Source organism: Solanum pennellii, chromosome 3 (genome assembly GCF_001406875.1).
Source record: "Solanum pennellii chromosome 3, SPENNV200".
Lineage (NCBI taxonomy): Eukaryota > Viridiplantae > Streptophyta > Magnoliopsida > Solanales > Solanaceae > Solanum > Solanum pennellii.
This window is the reverse complement of record NC_028639.1, coordinates 6,519,934-6,521,892: the sequence shown is the minus strand read 5'-3', so window position 1 is coordinate 6,521,892 and position 1,959 is coordinate 6,519,934. Positions and strand designations below refer to the sequence as shown.

At 31.5% G+C, this 1,959-nt stretch overlaps 1 protein-coding gene across 1 annotated transcript in view; it reads right to left on the bottom strand.

The window, feature by feature from the left end:
• Positions 1-1,041: 1,041 nt before the first annotated feature.
• LOC107014421 (putative E3 ubiquitin-protein ligase SINA-like 9) overlaps positions 1,042-1,959 on the bottom strand; it is a 57,465-nt gene continuing 56,547 nt past the window's right edge. The window contains 1 exon segment of the mRNA XM_027915755.1: positions 1,042-1,959. Within this exon segment, the coding sequence (XP_027771556.1) occupies positions 1,310-1,959 (650 nt within the window). The 3' untranslated portion in view covers positions 1,042-1,309.

Here is a 1,959-nt window from a genome sequence, read left to right as displayed (position 1 = left end):
CTGATTTAGCACAACTAAAAGTGAGAAAGCATTCTTTTTGGTCTACAAACCATTCTTATTATAACTTCATCCTAAGGACAAAATATTATTAAAAAATAAGAATTTTTGTGAAGTAGCATAAGCTAAAAAGAATAGCTTTTACTAAAAAATGAAAGAATACGCTTTTGAAAAAGCAAGGTTGAGAAAATATATTTAAAGACACTATTAAAAGCTTGACTAAACATTAATTGTAGCTTATAAGTATTTTCAAAATTTATTGGTCAAACACAAGTAGGTTCCAACCAAAGATATTTTTTTTGAGAAGTGCTTTCCATATAAGCTAATTTTAGAAACTTGACAAAACATGCAATTAGGTTATATTAAATGTTTTTGAAATAAACACTTTTATAAGTTTACATTAAAAGTTTGGTCAAACATACTATTAGTATACTCTAGCACAATAACTATAAAACTGAAAGTAGATTTCTATGCATATCAACTCTTAAAAGATATTCAACACGTTCATAAGAAAGGACGAAACATGGTAATATATATTTCACCCGCTAATATTTTGGTCAACGATAATCTTAAACGTGGTGTACTATATAGAATTTCCTAAGATGGTGTATTTCTTTTTGGAGTGAACATCATCCTATATGTAATTATGTGATAGTCAAGTGATATTGTATATTACTCAATGGCACTACTCTTTTATGAGTGGACCAAACATATCAACATAAAAGTGAAAACATTCTTACTAAAAATTCAGCCCATAAACAAATACTAGTAAAAAAAGAAGAAGCATTTTTTTGAAGTAACAGAAGCTAAAAAGAAAAGCTTTTACTCAAAAGTGGAAAAACACAGTTGAAAAAAATACATTTAAAACACTTTTAAAGCTTGACTAAACACAAATTGGTTCCAACCAAAAATACTTTTTTTAAAAGCGCTTCCCAAAATAAGTTAATTTTAGAAACTTGACAAAAACATACAATTAGTATACCCTATCATAACAATATCAAACATAATATGAAAAATCTTTCTAAAATAAGGAACAAAGTAAACTCAACAGCACAAATTCAAAATTCCCAAATATAGCAACACCAATATCAAACATAATATGAAAAATCATTTTAAAATAAGGAACAAAGTAAATTCAACAGCAAATTAAAAATCCCCAAATATAGCAGCACCAATATCAAACATAATATGAAAAATCCTTTTAAAATAAGGAACAAAGTAAATTCGGATCCCCAAATAAAGCAAGCACCATTCCAATGACTATTGTCTATTGCCATGAAATCTCTAAAGAAGTTATCAAGGCAATGTTACATCAACATGTGCAACCATTGCAGACTCATTCCCTCTCTTCTATGAGAACATCCAACTTTAGCCGAGCATTGGAATTAACGACATCTTTTGGGACCACAAGGAATTTCTTCACAGGACTATCTTCTGACCAGTTTGGCACACTCTCTGCAACAGATTCTAGTTTAAAAGAACTTTCCCCATCTGTTACTACAAGCTTGTATGAGAACCTTCTCTTCTGCCTAGCTTGTCCAACACAGATGATGTTGATAGCACTCCCAACACGGTCACTAGCATGGTTGACGATAAAAAGTAAACCTTCTGTCCTCATTTGAAGAATTATGTACCTTTGGTCTTTTTCTATATAAATTGGATGGACAACATCGAAAGAAATGTGCTCTGCTGAAGAAGCATGTTTCTCGCTAAAATGTGCATATACCTTTGCTGAAGTACCTATAAAGTCACAGCCATGGGAAGGACAAAAACAAGGCACATAGATGCATGCATTTTCATGGGCAGTTTTCTTACTAAGATTCAGAATCTCCTTACAACCATACCTATTGTTCACGCATGACACTTTCAGAGATTCTAGAACATTCTCCATAGCTCGAGAACGGTTATATCCAATTGGCAAACAGCATGATGGACACTTATTAGCAATCTTGATGCAGCAAG